A 19437-nucleotide genomic window follows, 5' to 3' on the forward strand; every position below is an offset into this window, starting at 1 on the left:
ATATACTCTGTCATGACGCCATTATGTAGTAGCAATCCTAGGTTCTCATGATTCTCAGGGCTGATCATTTCTCCCAGTATAGTGACTCATTTCTTTTCCTGCTGCAGGCAGAGCTCTAAATGACCAGGTAGTTATCATAACTTCAGGATCAGTTGAGTCCTTACTCTATCCTAGCTCAGGAACCAGGACCTCTCATAAGCAGTGCCAAGACTCGAGTGGATGAGAAGCATAAATTCTGTTAAGTCAGTCACTAGGAATCATGGTGAGAGGGGACAATTTCATTTTGACCTCTTGTTGCCCAGACCTTTTTATTCTAGTTTTTGGTGACACAACATCATGTATCAGTCACTGGTTCAATGAATATACAGTATCTTAGGAATACCCAACCTGTCCCTTAACTAAGTATTAGATAGACCCTTCCAACATCCTATTCGGTTGGCTGCTTTCATGTGATACAGCATAGAATTGAATCAATGAAATCTTTCATCCTACTTCCCACTGTTCCATTTCCTTCACCATTAAAAGAGTTCTTCGATTCCATGCAATGGCATATGTGATCTCGTTTTGGTAAAGCAGGCATTCTGAGAGTGCTTGAATAGTGGAGCTGGCAGAGGCATTGATGTCAAGAAAAGCAAATTCTTATCTGTAGTATGAGCAATTCTGCTAAAGACGGGTTACCAACTCCTCCAGAGTAGAGGTTCCTATGTAATCAGCAACACTTTTAATTAATCCCAGGGCCTGGCTTCCCGCAAAGTGGACCTTTTGGCCCCAGACATGAGCTTTTTTAATGTTGTCAAGTAGACCCTTTCACTTTCACAGCTTGCCTTCATTTGTCCCTGAGAGCTGTGGTAGAATCATGTGTGCTAAGGGGATATGGCATGGGGTAGAAAAGGGTTTGTCACAGTCACTTGGCAAAATATTCAAACTCGTATTGTGGCACAGAAGCCCCAACCCCTATGATCTAGCCTTGTCCTCTTCTCTGATCCCACCAGAGACTCCACTGGAAGCTCAGCTTCATGTGGGAAAGGATTTGGTCAGTGTTGTTCACTTCCGTACCTTCGGTATCTGGAACACACTATGGCCCTTGGTAAGTGCTAGAAATAGATGTGAATGAATAAATCTTATAACCAAGCATTCCTTTGCTTGCTGTGTTCCAACCGCAACTGTCCTTCCTTCTGTTCTTCCAACTCAGAAGCTCATTCCCTCCTCGGGGGTCTCTGCATGAGCTACCCTGCCTGAAATGCCTTCCCTCAGACCTTGGAATGGGCAGCACCACTTCATCACTCTGTGACCAACTTCAATATCACTTTCTCAGAGAAGTGTTTTTGGTCACCTGTTTTAAAGTATCTCCTTCAATTACTTCTTGACACTTATTTATATTTTATAGTTTGGTATCATTTATGATTAGCTGAAATTGTCTTGTTAATTTGTTGAGATGATCTGTTTCCTCCTACTAGAGCAGAGTGTGTCTCCTATTTACAGCTGTTTCCCTTGTACCTTGACACTGACAACAATGCAAGGTACTCAATAAATATTTTATTAAATGGTTGAAGAGCACTATTAACTCATGAGGAAATACACTTCTTGTTGGAGGGTTTTGCCTTTCTTTGAAAAACCATGTGTTGCCCCAGTTGATTATTCTTCACCAAATATTTGGCAAAACTATTGAAAGTGATGCACTGTACTGTAATACCCTGGTCTTCCTATAGAACATTTTAATACCTAAGAATAATATGTGTACCAACCCATTCTTTCACACAGTGGCTAGTTGTATTGAGAGGGTTGTACATTTGGTCAATAACTCCCCAATTGGATGATTGCCTTTTTGCCCTAAAAGATGGCTAGACATTTAGCATAGTCATTGGTCTAGTTGGGAGGCCTTGGTATTGAACACTCCATGAAGAAGCATTTCCAACCTGCACATTGTAGAGTTCAGATTAGGGAACAATTAATCTCCCTCTGTAAACACTAAGAAGGAACTCACTTAGGCTCTCAGCCACACTTCCTTGTTATGGAGAGAATCATCACCTCAGTCATCATGGTGTCCCACTTGGCTTTCTTCCCCTGTTTCATAATCCTTAAACCTCTTTTTTTTTTCCCTCTCTCTCTCTCTTTACATTCGGAAGCCTTTTTTAAGGAACTCTGCAGTGTACCAGGAGATGGGATTTCTAGGTTATATTTAGCTATTCACACTGTGAGGTTCTCCCTTCACACTTGGTCTAGCTTCCCATGCATAGAAAGCTACAATAACCTTTTTCTTCTCCCAGATAGACAAGCTAATTACTTCTCTTGTTCGTCTTTATGCACAGTCTTTTCCGTAAAATATATTTAGGTTTCTTTGGGGTTATTGCATTTTTTCCCTTCAGTGTATTTTTCTTATTCGTGTCTGCATGTTGTCATAATCACCTTTTTAAAAAAATGAATAATTATATAAGACATTTTGGGGGTTTCTGTATTCTTGTTTCAGAGGCTTGATTTATAAATAGCTTCTTTTTTGCTGAGCTTCTTATGAGTATCAATTTTTAAAATGTGCTTTCAACTGAAGTTGTTAAACCTATTGAAACATAGACTTTAGTTCTCTGAAGATCTAGATTTTACTTGCTGTCAATGCAACTAAACCTCAGTCTTTGCCATCCTGAGCAGCATTTAACAGTACTCAGTCTTCTGCATATATGCAAAGATTTGAGTCCCTAAGTCTTAAGACCTCATTTACTCAGTCATTCACAGTGAAGTATATATCAAATGAAACGAACCAGCTAGTTTCTAAATGTGTGCAGCTCCAGAAAGAAGCATACATTTTTATTAGCTAAAATCATACGAGACTAAATCATACCAAAACTACATACTAAAATCATATAAAACCAATCTTTTGAAGACAAAGCAGACTTTAACACCTACTTTTCCACACACAGATTTGTTCTGCGTCTGGTTCCAGTGAAAGCTGACTATTTCTTACGAACTCTAGACTAGTTAAGTTAGAAATGGCTTACATTGTTGATGTTGACGTTGTTCCTGTTCCAGTAGGAGTACATTACAGAGGGCAAGATCGACATCAGAAATGGCGCATTTTAATGGATTTCTAAGAAGAGAAACAGTTGTAGATATTCACTGATGCAAATAACAGTGATGTAAAGCTGGTCATTTGTTTTCTTTTATTTAAAAAAATATTAAAATGATCCAAGGAGAGTGAAAATCAGGGTCAGTCCCTGCATGTCCAGTCTGAGCTCTATTTGAGGGCTTTCATGAATCAAATCTGCAAGTCTAAACCTGATACTTGGTTTTAAGGGTTAAGTGTACCTAAAATAATAATGTTAAAGTGATCAGACATTTTTGTGTAGAATAAAAATGTCTGTTGTTAGTTCCATTCTGTCTTATTTTGGTATGGTGAAGCAGGACCAACTAAAGCAGTATTAATTTCAGTCAAATTGAATAGAATGGCAAGGCTATGAGATAAACTGGGAAACTGAACAAACAGGATCCAAATAACAGTCCTTTGAAGTGAAAATTACTAGCATCGCTGCCGTAAAGTGTAATGTGCCCCTTAGCCTAATCTGCTTTCAGAAAAATAAGCCTGCTTCTTTTCCTTGTGAAACAAGGAAGTAAGGTTGGAGATGAAATGGACGAGAGTGTGAGAAGCTGTGCAGTGGAGGGATCCAGAGGGAAGAGAACAAGCATTTCCTTTCTGGGGGAAAGTCATTTATCAGAGAATAATGACTGAGTCCTGGTACTGTAGATCAGCGGTTCCTGGACGTGTGGATTTTTTTTCAAAATTATATTTTGAAAATTTTCAAATATACAGAAAAGTTGAAAGAATTGTACAGTGAACATTCATATACACAGGACCTAGATTCTGCAATTAATATTTTATTGTACTTTCTTTGTTACCTAAATATCCATCTATCTATCTCTAGTCACTTACCAATCTGTCTTGGTTTTGAGGCATTTTAAAGTAAATTAGAGACATGATTACATGTCATCTCTAAATACATTGCTACATAATGAACACCACTATGTAGAGTTCAATACTTGTGTATCATTTGCTTTTTTTAAGTATATATATATATTTTTTAATAGATCTTTATTGGAATATAATTGCTTCACAACACTGTGTTAGTTTCTGTTGTACACCAAAGTGAATCAGCCATATGCAGACCTATGTCCCCATATCCCCTCCCTCTTGAGCCTCCCTCCCATCCCCCCTATCCCACCCCTCTAAGTCATCGCAAGGCACCAAGCTGATCTCCCTTTGCTATGCTGCTGTTTCCCACTAGCTAACTATTTTACATTCGGTATAGTATATATGTCAATGCTACTCTCACTTCGCCCCAGCTTCCCCCTCCCACCCCATGTCCTCAAGTCCATTCTCTATGTCTACATCTGTATTCCTGCCCTGCAACTAGGTTCATCAGTACCATTTTTTTTTTTTTTTTAGATTCCATGTATATGCATTAGCATACAGTATTTGTTTTTCTCTTTCTGACTTACTTCACTCTGTATGACAGACTCTAGGTCCATCCACCTCACTATAAATAACTCAATTTCATTTCTTTTTATGGCTGAGTAATATTCCATTGTATATATGTGCCACATCTTCTTTATCCATTTATCTGTCAATGGACACTTAGGTTGCTTCCATGTCCTGGCTATTGTAAATAGTGCTGCAATTAACATTTGTGGTACATGTCTCTTTTTGAATTATGATTTTCTCAGGGTATATGCCCAGTAGTGGGATTGCTGGGTCATATGGTAGTTCTATTTTTAGGTTTTTAAGGAACCTCCATACTGCTTTCCATAGTAGCTGTATCAATTTACATTCCCACCAACAGTGCAGGAGGGTTCCCTTTTCACCACACCCTTTCCAGCATTTATTGTTTCTAGATGTTTTGATAATGGCCATTCTGACCGGCATGAGGTGAAACCTCATTGTAGCTTTGATTTGCATTTCTCTAATAATTAGTGATGTTGAGTGTCTTTTCATGTGCCTCTTGTCCATCTGTATGTCTTCCTTGGTGAAATGTCTATTTCGGTCTTCCGCTCATTTTTTTTTTTTTTTCATTAGGAGACTTTTATTTTAAAAGTGTCATCTTAAACTGCAAGGATGTCCGTTAAACATCACAATTAAACATGCCAAAGGAGAAGCCATGTTGTCGAAATGCCCACTTAACCCACCCAAACATCTCAAACCCACCCTTTGCTGACCTTCTATAATCCCATTTTTTTAAGTTTTTTTTTTTCTTTTTTTAAACAAGAGAAAGTAGACAGATGCATGTTGGTAAATGCTAACTGTCCATATTCACATAGAGACACAGTGTAATCTCTGAGCCCAGTATACAGAGAAAGGAGGAGAAAAACTAGAATTCTATGCACTACTACACAGGGACCTAGCACCCTCCAGCTTCCAGCAGAGCTAAGGGAGCAGAAGGTTTTTCTTTTTTCCCACAGAGCATGGTGGTGTTGATTCCATAAAGTTTTTGTTGAGACAGGAAGGGATAAAAATGAATTTGGAACAGAAAGGGGTAGAGATTCTTTTCCCACTGAATTCTGCTCAAGGTATTTCCCCCCAAAATAAGTTGTGAGCCATGGTATAAAGGAGAAAAGAGACCTCAAAAACAGGGCAACTGAGCACAAGAGGAGGAGGAGGAAAAAAAAAAAAAAAGACTGCAACTTGCTCCCAGGGACTGGAGAAAATTAACAGAGGAAGGTGGGAATCCATCAGTGTTCCATTAGTCATCTTCTCCTTCATCTTCCTCTCCTCCCTCCCCCTCATCATCATCTTCATCTTCTTCACCTTCAGCCTCATCCCCTTCTTCATCAATATCTTCCAATCCTTCTTCCTCTTCATCATCATCATCATCATCTTCTTCTCCTTCCCTTTCCTCATCATCCGTGTCCAGAACCAAGTAGTACTGTTATGGATTTGGCCAAATATCATCTTTGATGACCTCTCCTAACTCATCTGCACCTGCATCAGAATGACCAGTAAAGCAGGTGAAGAAGCTTTCTGGGTCCTCATGCTGTCTCTTCCTGCTGGCTTTATTCTGAGTTTGACTTGAACGTTTTGTCACATCCTTTCCGGATTTCCATTTGATTTCAGTGGACTTTGAAGATGGATCACCACTCTCATTCAGATGAAATTCTTTGGAGAGAACTTTATTTTCAGAGTAAGGGTTTTCATCAAAATAAACATCTATTCTGTAACCTGATTTAATATCTTCAAATTCTGTCACTTCGACTCTTGTCATATAATGCAGCGCCTCTTCGTCCTCCTCCTCAAGCAGTGCAGACACTTGTGGATGGTTAACAAATGTTGTTACCCAAAAATGTGGGGTTTTGGTGAACAATTCCGACCTCTTCTGAAAAAATGGTTGGCGGAGTTTGTTATATTTCTGTTCTACTTTCAAAATCTCCTCACTGGCTTGTTCGTTAAGTCTGTCTATTTCATTTTGTACGTCATCAATGTGTTCAATTGCTTCTTGCTGTTCTTTTTCTTCCTTCGGCAAGTTCGGAGAAGCAGACGTTTCCTCTGGCCTGCAGGCAGGAGTCCTTCTCGGTTTCTTCGGGTTCTTTGCTTGGGGTGGAAGTGAAGACTGGTGTTCGGGGGCCATGCTGGGAGAAAAGCCAAGAATTCACCCAAGGGAAGAAGCTCATACCAGGAGCTCTGAGAACTCTTCCGCTCATTTTTTAATTGGATTGTTTGGTATATCTTTCCAGAATCTTTCGTATATATATTAGATGCCAGTACTTTGTTAGATATATGTTTTATGACTATTTTCTGACAGTCTGTAGGTTGTTAATTCATTTTCTGTATATCATCTTTTGCTGAAGAGACATTTTAAATTTATTACTCTTTTATAGTTATTGCTAGAGTCTGTCAAAGAAACCTTTGCATAATCTCAAGTCATAAAATATTCTCCTATGTTTTCTCGTAGACGTTTTATAGTTGTGGCTTTTCCATTTATATTTAGGATCCAGCTCATGTTAATTTTACTACGGTGTTAGGTATGCATACCTATATGGATATGCACTCATTCCTTTCCCCTTGGTTGACTTTGTTCATCAAAATCAAATACCCATGTATGTTTAGGTCTATTTCTGGGCTCTAGATTCAAACTAACACCATTTCTGTATAAGGACACAGTAGAGGTATCATTAGTAATACTTGACAACTTTGAGTTTTGACATGATACCCTCAATAGATTTTCCAGGACCTTTGACATAAAGATCTGGAATTCCCAGCATAGGAGTATATTGCATAGAAAATACTTAGTTTCTAATATTATTTGTAAAAATTAATGTTACTTTTTTGTGGTAGAAATATCCCTCCACCGTCTTCATAAACTTGGTGGAAAACTTCAGACGACACATAAGCTTCTAATGTTGTTCTATAACTTACAAGCCTTTCTGCTGTATTTCACTGTAATAAACATTTCAGTGTAAATACAATTTCTGAATTCCAAATGATGTCACTTTTTAAGATTTCTTTTGTTGTATAACAAAATTCCAGAGTACCAAATAATTAGGGCGTTCCCATGCATAGCATTCACACTCTACATATAAAAAGTACAGGGCTTCCCTGGTGGCGCAGTGTTTGGGAGTCCGCCTGCTGATGCAGGGGACACGGGTTCGTGCCCCGGTCCGGGAAGATCCCACATGCCGTGGAGCGGCTGGGCCCGTGAGCCATGGCCGCTGAGCCTGCACGTCCGGAGCCTGGGCTCCGCAACAGGAGAGGCCACAACAGTGAGAGGCCCCCATACCGCAAAAAAAAAAAAAAAAGATTGTCCACTCGAAAACTTCTTTTGATAAATACTAATTAGCAAGTTTTCTATGACCATTGTAAAATAACAACTGTTACATGTCTACTTGATTTGCCCTAGCATTTCCACAACTAGTCTTCCATACTTCAGCAACAATCTCATCCATTTCTAAATGGGCATACTTTCTCAACCTCACATAACTTATTCATCTTTAAATGCCCTTTCACATAAATAATGTCTCTTTCATTTTCATCTTAGTTTCACATGCGTACATTCTTAAATGTTTGTCAGTCACTGAGCAGGGCTATTCTTCCAGGCCAGTGGGGTTGGTTTAATTGGGATGCAAAGCTTGTAGCTGCATAGGGCAGGCACGTGAAGCCTCATTCCAAATTTGTGGGTGCAGAGCAGATGCCGGGCACCAGGGGCAATGGTAGACTGTTGTAGAGTGGATACAAATGTGCACAGCACTCCCTCTCTTTCACTCACATTCTCCCCTAGACAGCACTATTGGACCGAACTCTGCTTTCTAAAGGCATCATGCCACGCTGTGGGGCTGCTCCAGGCGGTGCAATGTGTTATGATGCTTTTCTACATTACTGTTCTGCTTAAAACTCATTTTTAAAAGAATGATTTCCTGACTGTTCCCATATAGTCAGTAGGAATTCTGTGCAGACGTTTTATCACTCAGATGTGGAAAGCATTACCTGTTTTTCTCTTTCCTCTGTTTCTGTTTTCTCTGGCTAAAAGTTATAGTACAAGTTATATTTTTTCCCTCTTTATACCCTGTAGTATTTATGGATTTCCAGAATGTCCCTTTGGCTTAAAATGAAGCAGTATGTTATACAGATTAGGAGCTATAATTGTTAGGAAAATGCTATAGGGCTTTTTAACAAGTTACACATCACATTTGATTAATGAGAAATAATGGTAGACAGCATTCTTTATAGAGAAAATGTATTTATCATATTTCTTTCCTTAAAATAGATGTGATTTAACAGGTGAAATGTCCTGTGATTCCTCTCCTTCACGCAGACATAAAATTGATAGCCTCTTCCATATGGAAAAGAGTATGACATACACAGGAAGTTAGAGACATTGACATAATTGTCTTCAAAGTACAGACAGGCCTGGCACTTTGAGAAATTTTAAGTCGGTATTCACTCTATGAAATGATGGAACATAAATGAATAATAATATTCCCGAGGAACTGTAGTCATATGAGGAACTTTCTTTAATGTAAGTTGCTAAGATTTAGGGAGAATCATTTGTGTATTTGTTTGTTTTGTATGTTAACAAGTTTTATGTTTGCATACAAGGAAGAAGTGTCTCATGGAGATAATATATTACAAATTATGTTTCAGTTATAATGGTTGATTTAGTGAATTTTTTAAATTGAAGTATAGTTGATTTACAATGTTGTATTCTTCTGTACAGCAAAGCAACTCAGTTATACAAACATATACATTCTTTATATATACATATAATATTATATGAATACATATTTATATTCTTTTCCATTATGGTTTAAATACAATTTTATCTCTACTTAATCAAAGCTTGTTGATTGCCTTTGAGAGGATAATATTCTGCCTGTGTTAGGCAAGCATTCGTAGATGGTGCACACTGCCTCCCCAGGGCCTATTTGCTGTTGTATACCAAGCGTCCTGGTCCAGTGTCCCCATCACACTCTGCAGAGGATTGTGCTCTCACCCATTCTGTAAGGAGACCTTGTGTGCTCACATGGTCAGACGTGGCAGACTCCGTGGATAAACCTGTGAGCTTTAGTAGTGAGGTACTTGAACCTAGCCAGACTTCTCTCATACAGTCTCCTCCTTGGAACCTGGGAAAAGAGCTAATGCTGGAGTAATGTATCCTCCTTCAAAGTTGAATTGGGTGGGTCAAGAGCCACCCTGTCCTCTCTACTGGAGGGATTCTGACACTCATTCTTGGGAGAGCTCTTCCTTAGCTTGGTCCTTTTGTTACCTCTGCTCGACAGAAAGTACCATCTTAAGGGATAGTTCCTTAAGTTCCAGCATGGTCAGATGCTTCAAATAGTTCTCAGTAAACTGGATAAACAAATAACAATTGTCCCAATTTGGGAACTTTTAGGGGCATTTGGGGATATCTCTTATGGTGAATTGTTCCAGGATAAATAAAGATACTTTCCTGGAGACATTTTTCTTCTAAATAACAAGTTACTTTGGGAAAATCTAACTGATCATTCTATTATGCCTTGTGATTCTTGTTAGTAAGCCCATAAAAGTATAAATAATCACAGCAAAACTGCAGACAGCAGGAATTCTAGTCACTGGCAGAGATGATGCCAAATGAGTGCAATGTGATTCCTCTGGAAGATCCAAATCCTGAAGGTGTCCTCACTACATTTTGTGGAATGTACGACCTCATATTGATATATTCAGTTGCAAAATAATGTCATGGGGAAAACAAGACATGCAGATATTCATGGGTCTTAGGAAACCATTCATCTCTCTCACTGGAACCTGAATATTAAGTCTAGAACCTTCCTTATCCCTACAACATCCATTTACCCCATAAAGTGACCTATTTATATTGCCATTAAGCCATCCTTAAGATTCTATTTTGTCACTAATGATTAACAGTTAGTTTCCTAGATTAAATACATTTCCTAGATTATATTTTTAGAGAGAATATATAAGCTTGATTAAAATGTCAATCCAGTAAATATTAATCTTATTCCTACTATGTGCAAATTACTCTGCTGAGTGCACTAGAGAATAAGAATGTAAGTAGTACCAAGTACCTGTCTTCATGGTATTTGAAAATCTAGTGATTGGGAGCAGTGCATAAATAAGGGTAACGTAAAGAAAACTATGGCCACTTCCATAAGGTAAGCATTAAGTACTATTGTATTTTAGAAAAGGAGTGCTCACATATGAGCATGGATGTAATGCTCATAGGTGATTACTAAATAAAAGGGAGTATTTAAGATGGACTCAGAAGATAAGTAGAATTTAATGGCTAGAGATGTGCAAGGCAAAGGCATTGAGATAGCAAATCATCTGATGTTTTTAAATGCAGAGCCTCTAAGGATGAGTATGGGAGAGTAATAGGAGGTACAAATGCACAGGTAGGTGGTCTAGGGTTAGGGCTAGGGTTAGGGTTAGAGTTAGAGTTACTGTGGATGGCCCTGAATGCCAGCATGGAAACTGACCTTAATCTGGTTATTAGAGGAGAGCTAATGACCATTCATGAACAAAGGAATGGTGTGAAGCCACTGTGCTCTCGCAGGAACACACTAGCTTGGGACTGGAATATGGACTGCAGAGAGGAGGAGACAGAGGAGACTGCTAATGTGGGACTAGTGGGAAGACTATAGTAGTCCCAGCAACAGGTAACAGGGACCAGGAATCGTGTTTTTAGGAACTGAGTCGCACAAGAAGGGGGCAGAAGAGAGATGGTCATGTGCAAGTCAAGGAAGTCAAGTCAGAAAAGAGGGGATGGGCAACCAAATTCTAAGGGGAATGTTTGCAAGAAGAGGTGCCTAAAGAAGACATTTTAAAAAATTCTCCTAGATGGTCCATAAGATTTAAAATGTCACCATGTGTAAAATGGTTGCAGAATATTTTAGTTCCTTCTCTACATCAAATAATACACATTAACCATAATTTTGGATTGTATATAATATCCACATGAATTAATATGCATGAGAGGGCAGGCTCGAAGCAAGTTCAAATTTTATCCAGACATATAACCTCAAGTTTCATACATTGCTTTTCAGTGGGACACTTCTCTTGCTCAAGTAGGTGGTAAGCTTCTGAAATGTAGATGTTCTTTTCTTCTTGTAGACCCAGAACAGTGCCGAAAGTGAGCAAGCAGTAAACGCTTCATGATTCATTTATAGTTAAATAATTGTGATAAGTAGAACAGGTATTTGTGTTCTTTTCTGCTTTTATGCAATCACAATGACTTTGCTCACTTAAAACTTTGGCCTTTTACACTTGCACAAGATAAGAATCCTGTTTTAATGAGGTTAGAAAGGTAAGAGCAGCATATTTTCAATATTCAGAATCACTGTGATGGGAAACAGAGGTGCAGCATGTACTATTTCCTGAGGAGAAAGTAGAGACCAACCATTGAGACAGAAAACTGATTTAAATTAATTAATTTTTATCATCTTTATTGGAGTATAATTGCTTTACAATGTTGTGTTAGTTTCTGCTGTATAACAAAGTGAATCAGCTCTATGTATACATAGATCCCCATATCCCCTCCCTCTGAGTTTATTATTTTAAACTATATGATAGATCACATCTGTAATCCAGAAAAAACCTTCCTAATGGTATTCCTTTTTAAAATTTTAGTTATTTAGCAGAACCTTGTATTATATTACCTAGGTTTAATCAACTAAATAGAAATTATTAGAAAAATCTGTTACATTCTGACAATTATATTCTGGTCCATGAGTTGGCTTCTAATAGATGATCAAAATCAATAGACTTCTAGCAGGGAATCGCAAGGAAAAATATCATGGAAGAGTTTAATATTAAATCACATATTACATTAAGAAATTAATACAAATTCTCCTTATAAAATGCAAGCTTTTGATAAAATACAGAGACCACTAAAACCTCAAGTCCACAATATACATGATAGCAAAAGTAAGAAATTGAATAAGGCTACAATTTGAGGGAATGAAAAGCCGTAACTTTTTGATTGTTTCTTGATTCAAGACATCTAACCAGTTTTGCATTATGGTCTCAGAAATATCTGGTAAAACTGTTGTAGAACATTTTGAAATTAATTTAATCTACTTTCTGTGTAATAGTGCATTTTTACATTATCAAATTACAAATTATCCTGAAAGAGCATAATCTAGGCCTTTGGGATGTCTTTTGAATTTCCTCTGTACTAATTAAATTTCCTAAGCATTTATGGAGTACCTCTTATGTGCCAAGCCATTTGGTATATTCTTATGATACAGAGATCAATCGTGTTTTTCTCTGTGCCCTTAGAGTCCACCTTCTAGCAGGAACAGCTGTTTGGTAAAGCACTTCTAGAGAGCATGAGATCTACTTGCCACATATGAGGCATGACCAGAATGCATTACTAACCTTGATGAGGAAGTAGATCATTCCTGTAGGAGGAAGTAGGAGAGTTAAATTAGGAGAGAGAGGAGCAAGGTATAAGGGTACTCCGTAAAAACCAAACAAAACCAACAACTAGCATAAAGTCTGAAGCTCCACGATTTTTTCGGGATTCACGGAGGCGCTCTTGGAGATGGTGCATTGTTTGCAAATGTGTGTGGGACAGAGGTTTGGGAGAAAAAGTCAAGAGATAATAGAATTAAAAGGAGAGCAGAAAGGGGACCTAGGATGGGGAAGCAAAAATACAGCCCCCAAATGAGTTGGTAGTAGATGTTTTAAATCAGCCAGATTAAAATGTATCGTGAGGTTTAAAATGATTCCTGATTGCTAACTCAATAATTTAATCCTTTTCAGTTCTACCATGAAGAAATAATTCGAAATGGCATCAAAGATTAATGCATAGAGATTTTCACAAAATGTTATTCACAACCAGGAAGTACTAGAGACAACCCGAGCATGAAAGGGATGGAATGATTAGGCAAGCAAGTTTCCAAATAGGGCCACATGGTCTGGAGACTTTACAAAGCACACATTCCTGACGTCCAGCTCTGTACCACCTGTGGAGAAAGGGAGGGAAAATTCTCCGCCTATCTTGAGTAATCTTACTTTTGGATGATTGGATGTAATTCCATCAAATAGTTCTGTTTTACTATATTTGCCAATCAATATAAGGATGTAAATATTCAAAATATTGAGCTTAACGAAGGAAAAAGATCTAGGGGAAGGAGCATATTTGTGACTCATCTTACTCTTCCTGGCCAGTCCTCTCCCCACTTTTATTTATCGTAGATAAATCAAATCAAAGAATCAATGAAGGGTCCTGGTTTCCTTCAGCCCCTTACATACTGTAGACTTCATACATTCTTCTATACATACTATTGAAAACTGTTTTATTGTCACTTAACACCTTTTGGTTTTAGTTCCTTCTTTAATTGAATTTGTATTTCCTTTGGTTCTTTTTTCTTTTGTTGCTGAGGACTTAGCCAGGTCTGAAGATTTACAGAATGTGGCTCGTGTGATGAGCTTTGAAAATGGCTTCTTAGGATGGATGAAGGGAAGTTTTCCCAATAATTGAGATTGCAGTCAGTGTTTCAGTCCTTTGAGATCGTTCAGTTCTGTTCTTTTCTGCTTGATAGACTTTACCTTGAACGTTAGAAGATTTCATCCATGAAACTTATGAGATTCTACCTGGTGCCTTTCAAGTTGAAATTCAGTATTAGTTCTGTCTATACTCCCGGCAGGCAAACAGAGCTTCTTAAAAAGAAAATTCAAATACAATCCCAAATTCTCTGATGAGAGTAGATAGGAATTTTCATGGAACAGATCTGTATGAGCAGAATCAGGATTGATTTTCCGCTGACTTACTTGACTATTTAAATTAATTTTCACTTGATTGTTTTTTTGTAATTAAAGTAGTGATGCCAAAATATCAGACGTTTGATGACTAAGAACTGTGTAGATGAAGAAGACAGTGTTAAAGAATAGTAAGCCTGTGCCAGGAGATAAATGCTACGTTTTATTCATCTCCCTGACGGAAAGTAATTTTTCTGTGCAAACAACTAAGTCATTTTGTTAATGATTTACTGAAAAGTCCATAAAGGATTTTGAAGAAGACTTCATCATCTGAAATCTAGAATTAGCATCCTTCATTTTAATATCTTACTGTGTGAAATAGGCTGTACTCTTACGTAATCATGAAAGAGTATTTGCCAAAGGAAGAAAAAATGTCTATATGTCAAGTTTCCATAAATATATAAAAAAATAAAAATCATTGTGCCCTATTAAGAAAGAGGCTATGAGTTTATAAGGAAAATAAAACAGGTTACTTCAATTAGTTTTTACTACTTTGGTCAGTTCTGATGCATAAATAACCAATTGTTTTTCTCTTCTGTTTTATATAACAATTTTTTAGACGCATCAAAAGTTAATAACAGTGAGGAGATAGACAAAGCAGTTCAACAAAAATAACAGGTGTTCAGGACAACAAATAGGACTTGTCCAGTGCCCTCTCCTAAAAACATACTCCATCTTATTTCAGTCCTTTTACTCTAGTTCTAGTGTCACTAGAGTTAAGGACTTTAAGTATTTTCTTAATATATTAACATTTTTTGTAAGGTACCACTTAAAAAGCAGTCCTCTCAGAAACCTATATTGCAAGATTTGGGGGCTGAATTGAAATTAATTTTTTATTCCTTATAAAAGTGAAACAAAATTTTCAAGCATTTTCTTACTTTTTTTCCTCCCAGTTCTTCTCAGCTTTTTTTGTTGCTTACTTAGGGTATCCCTGTTATGTTGAATGAGTCACAGTGCAGGGTAGGTAGAAATCAGAATACACAGAGGAGACAGATGTGTCTTCAGAGGCGTTGGCCTATAACCAGCATTTTCCAGACTCTGATGGGAAGAGTACCAGCTCCTCAGTGTGCCCTCTCTAAAGGGTTTCATGGTCAAATAAATTTAGAATGTGCTTTACACTATTTTCCAGTCTTGGACATCTGCAATCGTGTTAGCATTCTAAAAGCTCTATTTCATTTTTAAAGTGTTGATTCCTATTCATTTATAGATTTCATAATCCATGAATAAGTTGCAAATTGCAGTATAAAACTACACTGTCCTGGACAATAATGTAGAGTCATGACTGTCCTCAGCATTACCTGCTTATTCTTTCAGTGTCTTCACCTCATATTCCCTTAAGTACTGAGTCTTCATTCCTCCCAAAAGGGTCACTTATTACCAAGAAATACATATTGTGTATTTTATATGTATACATATTCTCCAATTATTACCAAGAAATACATATTGTGTATTTATATGTATACATATTCTCCAATATGTATGTGAAAGAACTATAAACTGCTGCGCCTGATTATTTGATCATTTACATCAGTTTTCACCTAATTTCAATGAGCTTGGTTAAGGTGATGGGGCTGACTAGTCTAGGAGTGATGGGGGAAAAATTAAAAGCTAAATTATGATGCTGCCTTGTTAGGGAGATTATTGTAGACTAGTCAAGAAGGGTGTTATGGAGAACACTGTGATTCAGCTGAGTCTAGAAGCACGAGGCAAACTGAAGGAGAATTAGGGAGAATTTGGAGAACTGAGGTGACACACATCCTGGGAGATTGGCTAACTCTGTGAGTCAGTCACAACAAGACCACAAAAAGCTCCCTGAGTGGTGTTTGCTTTTGGAAGGATAATATGTAGTTCCCTGGCATGAGTCACTTGGTGCAGGTCAGTCAAGGAAGAGCTTTTCTCAGAACCTCTCCAGTCCTACCATCTAGCAGCCACTAATTATACCTTGGGAAAAAGTGCTCTTGTCCCTAGGAGCTCCTGAGAAACCCTCATTATACAAAATCCCTTAGTTGTAATGGATCCCCAGCGTATTAAACCTAGGGATACCTAAAGCATTACAATTATCTGATTTTTTCTGCTTAATAATGTTCCACAGAAGAACTTTTTTTTTTTTTTTTTTAGCGGTACACGGGCCTCTCACTGTTGTGGCCTCTCCCGTTGCAGAGCACAGGCTCAGGACGCGCAGGGTCAGCGGCCATGGCTCACGGGCCCAGCCGCTCCGCGGCATGTGGGATCCTCCCGGACCGGGGCACGAACCCGCGTCCCCTGCATCGGCAGGCGGACTCTCAACCACTGCGCCACCAGGGAAGCCCAGAACTTTTTATCTTAGTAAACTAATCAATGTAAATTAATTATCATGTATCTAAGCATAGGCAGTGTTTATTATGTCTCATACACTTTTCATCTTATAGAAATAGATTCTTGCTCTATGTGAGGAAAAAATTGCTTTCAAATTAAACACATTATGTCATTTGAAGATACTTTTATCTTCATAACTTTTTTCATTCTCTCTCTCTCTTTTCTTAAAGTGGGATAAGACAGAAGCCTGTGTCCATTGGTTATGGTCCATGGTGAATTTTTTTTTTTTTTTTTTTTGTAAGACTGTGTGTTTCCAAAAGGAAAATTCCTCTGTCATTCTGAAAATAGTCTCAGGCATTAAAATATCACGTTCTAAAATGTCGTTAATTCTCTTTTCTTGTGGCTGCTCAGTTTTCTTGTGAAAGGCTTCTATGGACTAGATAAAAGGAGGGGAAAATCACTTTTCGCCTGAACCTTATAGCTTCCACAAGAAGCTATTCTAAGAAAGGGCCTGGGAGGTGGAGGATTGAGAAGCTGCAAATATGGAGAAAGAGACTGGCATATGTTTAAATCATATGTTTCTGAAGTTTGAGCATGAAATTTCATTTTAGAAGAAGTTGCCCTTGGGAAAAGAGGAATGAAGTGCTGGGCACCTGTTTGTCTGATGGCAACCAAGCTTGAGACAAACTCTGGGCCAACCGGGTTGCCCACCTGTGCTGCCAAAATACCCTCAGATTCAGCTCTGAGTGTGAACGGCGTGTGTTTCCTGAAGATTAGTGAAGAGACAGTAGAAGGTTCAGGTCACCTACTGAATCTTCTAAGCCCCAGTGCTCTCCAATATTCCAGCCATCTCTGCTTTTCTTCCTTTCTCTCTCTATTCTAACCTTAGAATCTCCTCTGCTCTCTCGTTTGCTTCACACAGATCTTCACTAGTGGCTTCTATAAGCTTTGCCAGTTTCTTTTACTTTTATTAGAAACTCGATTATATTATATAGTCCTCAGTCTCAGGTGACATTTGAGTGTTTTTATAGATTCAACCACCATGAATTAAAGCTCTGTAATTGTTTGACTTACTCCATCTGATGTGGGAAAAAAGAATAAACGAAACTGGACAGTTTCCTTAAAATAGGTAAATAGTTCACTATTTCCAGTCTGTATCAAGCATGAGCAAACCAGAGCTGCTTGAACATTTCCTCCATTCCTGGTATCTAGACAACAGGGCATTTTACCTTGACAAAGGCTGGCAGGCAAAGCTCTAACTCAGTTCAGTCTTTCTTTACATCATTTGAATGACATGTTAATGAGCCTTTGTAAAGGCAGGACCCAAATATGATTGTGCTGGATTTATTTTTCCCCGGTGCAGATCTTTTGCAAAATCCCTGCTGGGCTGCATTTCTTCTGGAGTGTGTCTTTTTTCAGAATAACAGCTTGATGTTCTTTTCACCTGAAACGGATACTGCTAGGGGGCTCCGTGCTCTAGAGCAGGCCTATAATAACAAGGCCTTGGTGTGGGGAGCCATGGAGATTTTGCCCTCAGGAACTAATTTACGCTCTCAAACTCTTGGGACAGCATATAAATCAGGAGTGAAAAATAGCAGAAACAGAAGAGCCCCCAAACTCAAATATTTTAAATTCACATTAAAAACATTTTGACAGTTTCTCCTAAGGATAAATTTGTACATTACAGATTTACCCATACTTGAGTTATAGCTGCGATGGGTCCTTTTCACTGTCATCGTCCATCAGGTAATTTTTAAAATATCCTCTATTTCTGAACTTACTGACATGTTTATTTTCTTTAAAGGACACTGCCATTACAGTGGGTTTGTTCGGTATTGGAAATGTTGCAAGAAGCTAGTTCACTGAATTCCCATTGTATTTCACTGATTCAAGGAATCTACATTTTAGGAGGTAGAATCTATCCAAATGCTATACTTTGGGGATTAAGATGCCTATGATAAAACCCATGGATGTATTTATAATGCGTAACACTTTCCACCACGAAGCATTCATTCACAGTGGGCTTATGTGTTCAGAGCAGTACACCCCAGTGTTCTCGGTGCTCCTCTAGAATTCCTGCTCGCCCATCAGCCTTATTCCCTGTAGACCCTCCCTCCCTCTCTTGGCTGCCTTTGCCGTCTGCACATTAGTGCACAGCACTGGATGCAGGCATGCTGCTTGTGCATAGATCTCTGTGTCTTACTTACAAATAAATAAGCAGGATTTTCTGTCCTGAAAGGGCCCGCACCCTGGCTGCTTACGTGAGCATGCTCACGTGCCAACTCACTTGGACCTGACGTCCTCTAAAAACTGATGTCAACTTCTGCCTTGGCAGGAAGTATAAAAGGAGGCTTTATTACATATTGTCTTTGCCTCTCAATTCATACCCATCATTGATGAAAATCTGACTTGTATCTCAGAACTTCCTAAGTTCCTGACTGCTGGTCTGTATTAGATCTCTATTACCCATGGCCCTTTGGCTTTTTGTAGGGAAGAGAAGAGGCATGGCTGACTCAAGAGTATATTCCGAATTACAGTTTCCTTTTGCGTGTTTGGCTAGCTGTTGCTCCTTTATTTTAGACCTCTTCCTGCATTTCAAATATATGGTAACTGATTATGTTTTTGCACTCTGGCATATATCACCTTGGCTTTTATTTATTTGTGTGTGTGTTTTGTTTTTTGGTTTTTTTTTTTTTTTTTGTATTAACTTCATAGGATCCTTGTAAGGATTAAGTGAGGCTTAATAGCAAGGCTGCTATTACAAGGATCTCAAAACTCCCTGGCTTCTAATCATTGGTTTTTCGGCAGCTCAATTATTATCTGATAGTTATTTTATAGATGCAGAATCCACAAACGTAGTTAGTTGGATCACATTAAGGGGTGGTATTATCAGAACTATGACACCGTGA

General features: G+C 38.3%; 2 protein-coding genes across 3 annotated transcripts in view; one reads left to right on the forward strand and one right to left on the reverse strand.

The window, feature by feature from the left end:
• AGPAT4 (1-acylglycerol-3-phosphate O-acyltransferase 4) overlaps positions 1–19437 on the forward strand; it is a 1410257-nt gene that overhangs the window by 540793 nt on the left and 850027 nt on the right. The window lies entirely within an intron of this gene.
• LOC132436798 (protein SET-like) lies at positions 5448–6605 on the reverse strand. The gene is given in 1 exon segment (XM_060029675.1): positions 5448–6605. A coding segment is annotated over 1 exon segment (882 nt). The 3' UTR covers positions 5448–5723.

Source organism: Delphinus delphis, chromosome 14, assembly GCF_949987515.2.
Source record: "Delphinus delphis chromosome 14, mDelDel1.2, whole genome shotgun sequence".
NCBI lineage: Eukaryota > Metazoa > Chordata > Mammalia > Artiodactyla > Delphinidae > Delphinus > Delphinus delphis.